The 3,508-nt window shown below is 34.7% G+C and overlaps 1 protein-coding gene across 1 annotated transcript in view; it reads left to right on the top strand.

The window, feature by feature from the left end:
- Positions 1-3,508, top strand: part of Smp_197410 (putative dep domain containing protein) — a gene marked incomplete at both ends in the record, with an annotated part of 57,514 nt that overhangs the window by 24,373 nt on the left and 29,633 nt on the right. Inside the window, one exon of the mRNA XM_018799807.1 lies at positions 1,683-1,765. Within this exon, the coding sequence (XP_018651560.1) occupies positions 1,683-1,765 (83 nt within the window). The remainder of the gene's footprint in view (positions 1-1,682; positions 1,766-3,508) is intronic.

The following is a 3,508-nucleotide window of genomic DNA, read 5'->3' as shown; positions in this document are numbered from 1 at the left end:
CTGCTGAGGATTCCCATAATAGGACGAAACTGCCGTCCATTGCTTCCAGGTTTTCTATGGTGGTCTAGCTTCAATTGACCCACGCTTTCAACTATGAAAATACTAAATCTCCACAAAACCCCTTCTGATAATTATTATTATTTCTCTTTTATTCCATTTTATCACTTATTATTATTCTAACCGCGTTTAAGTTCACCCTTCTTTTTGTTTATCATAATAGTAAATTGTAAATATTTTCATCTATCTCGACATCTAGTTGAACCTTTATCATTGTTTCAATGAATCAGCATTCTTTTATCACTGTACTAAACATGTTCTATCCATGTACAAGCCTTATTTATATCTTCCATTCTTTTGTCCTCAATGTTCAATGTAATAATAATGATAATAATTGTACTGTTGGTACTGATAATATGTATACTTATTAACCAGATTCATGTTTGAAACATGTTTCAGATTATTACTGGTGATCAATATTTGATTTTTTTTATATCTCACCTAATGCATGAGTATAAAATTAGAAGAGTATACATGGATACACACAATGGAACTGTTCAGAATTGTTACTATGCATAGTATTTTATTTTTTTGATTTATGACGAAAATTTTAAACAAACAAGGTATATGGATATATATATATATGCGTGTGTATGAGAGAGCAGAATTGTGTGTGCACTTTTTTATGTACTTCTTGTTTGCACTGTTAATTCCGATGTAAATTGGTTTCAGATGATCTATGAATGCGAAGAAAACAGTCGAGTTAAATATTAGATAAATAAGATTTATTTATTTATTTAAACACATGAATATTGGTACAAGGAGGCACCAGATTTATATGCGCCACACAAATCTCATTGGAATTGTGTGAGAGCTGTGATACTACCCAGGTGCCCAAACCGAAGAAGGTGGTTTTCTTAGGGGGACACACCTGAGACCTTTGACCTACAGATATGATACACAAGACAGTGAAACATCGTAAGGAGATGCAGTCACATGGTAGCTGGTGACAAACGATTGATTCATACTCCATTTGTTCACTCAGGATACTGGAGCCCATGTGCACCATTGGTTTGGAATCAGGGTTTTCCAACTCCCCTAGGTGAATATTCCGTGTCCACCAACCCGGTTAAAGCACCGTACATTGGCTTTTCGTCCTCTCAATTTAATAAACAACAGTCATGCCACTGTGAGAAGGCAGTGAGTAGGACTTCCCTGACAGAGGCTATATACGGGTGGTCATGTGAGAGCATTTGGAGAGGAAGAGCGGACTCTCCCCACTCTCGGCCGTACTAGGGCATTTGGAGGCCGGATAAATAACAAGTTTTTATTGAGCGTTCATATGAGACATAAGAAGTCTACATTGCCTTTTTGAAAGTGTTTATATTATAATTGTTTTGTTGGATTATCGTCACACCACATCGCGAGTTATGATTGAATTGAAATGTGTAGTTTTGGGTGCTAAATCAGTGGTCTAACGCTTAAGTATTTACTACTGGGCCTAAAGATCTCTGGTCCGATTACTGACGGAGTCGTACTTGGACACTGATAAAGAACCATGTACTAGGATGAAATAATTGTCCAATGCTCCCTAGTCCCCAATGTTTTTCTAAATAAAATCACTTCGTGATGTAAACTATAAATTTTTATTTACCGTTTCTATCCTAAACTTATTTTGTTTTTAGAATCTCAAATTTTGGCGAAGTCGTTTCTTTGTAATACCGATTTTTAGCAATGAAACTAGACGTTTGGCTGAAGCTATCCGTGAGTAAGTATTCAATCAAGTTAGATCTTATCTTTTAAAAATGAATCTGTCAGTATTCAATAATATATTATGGGACGTAAAAAGGTTTTTGAATTTATTAAGTTTATATACTTGTCTCAGTTGTTCAATTTAAACCTGGGGAACCACTAAAAATGATGGGATATTAGACAGATGTTTCAGCCTTGCCAAAGGCTCCATAAAGACTAAACACATAACCTTTAGGTCCCTTAGTGAATACATTACTTCCTAACATCCAGTCTTCTATATTTCTAACTTCGATCAGTGGGTTACTATCACCCATTGTCACCGGTAATAATTGTCTCTATGTCGGTATGATTGAACCCTCCTGTCAAGTCTTGCCACTAGAACTTCAATTTATCTCAAAGTCTTTCACCAGTCAGTACAGGACTTTAATTAAAGAGCATAGTTACTATGAATCCAGAAGGTCTTGGACACGGTTTTTGGAGGGGTCGTGGGACAAATATCTTTCCCATAATCCTCTGTTTTCAGTGGTTTCTTTGTTATCTAAAGTCAATCAGTAGTGTTAACTACAAATTGAACATTCTTCAAATCCCATTGTATTTTTATCTCATCTAAGTCCTGTAAATTGTGAACATATACCCAAATAGAATCGTCAATGAAAAAGTAGATCCATTGTAAGTTAAATGTAAATTCTGCTTGATAAAAATGATTTGAAGATAGATAGATATTAGCTGAATAATAACTAAGAACCACGAAGCACTAGATATATATTTCATCCCGACCTTCAGCATGGTATGAACCCTTAGCCCCCCTACACAGAATCGGTGATACCATTTAGACATTAAGTTCCCATCGAATAGTCAATACTTCCCAACTTTGATCAACCTGCGAATTAGTGCGATCATCATACTGTAAATAGTTTCTGGTCATTATTCATATTAATGAATGAGTAGCAATTGACGATCAGTAATAAAAATAGAATAGTACTTCATACGGCTTTTCTTAAAAGTTCCATTAAGTACTCTCAATTCAAGATGAAAGGTATGTTTAAGTGAAACACTTATTTTTCTAACCATCATGTTTAACTGTATTCTCCACTTGATTAAATCCTTAAAAAATATGATCAATTAACTCATTTTCTAGGTACTTGGGTATAAGCCACAATCCTGTTATGAGGTCTAGTGATACTCTCTAGTCGCCTAAACTGAAGTAACTGAGGCGTAGCGGCCGCAAGTTGAACGTTTTAACCAGCAAACCACAGCTCCAACTTCCTTAAATATACATTTATGCTTCTAGTTTACTAGATTTGATTTCAAGGTTAAAGTTAACGTCACACTTTAAATTGAAACTACTATATGTAACAATTTCCAATCGGTCGAAATCATTGTAATCGGTGTTAGTTGATTTCATTACGTAATGAATATATCGATCACCAATGGGAAAGATTACTTATGTTAAGAAAGAAAATGATGATGTCATAATCCTTGATATGATCTAACTAGCTAAAAGTACAAAAGACTGTTTGCATGAGTACTTGCTTATTAAGCTGTTCATTTTTCACATATATAACGATAAATTGAAGAACTGTAATAAGTCAGTTCTTGTTGACAAAAATCATGAGACCAGGTTTATCATGCGGCCAGTAATTTCCGGTTTATAATGTGCTATTTCTAAATGACGGAAAAGATTTTCAGCTTCAATAGATACTTCTGGTTGTAGAAGGGGTTTTGTGGAGATTTAGTATTTATCATAGTTGAAAGCGTG

This window comes from Schistosoma mansoni, chromosome 3, assembly GCF_000237925.1.
Source record: "Schistosoma mansoni strain Puerto Rico chromosome 3, complete genome".
In the NCBI taxonomy this organism is placed as follows: Eukaryota; Metazoa; Platyhelminthes; class Trematoda; order Strigeidida; family Schistosomatidae; genus Schistosoma; species Schistosoma mansoni.
The sequence above is the reverse complement of the archived record's forward strand: the minus strand, read 5'-3'. Positions and strand labels throughout refer to the sequence as shown.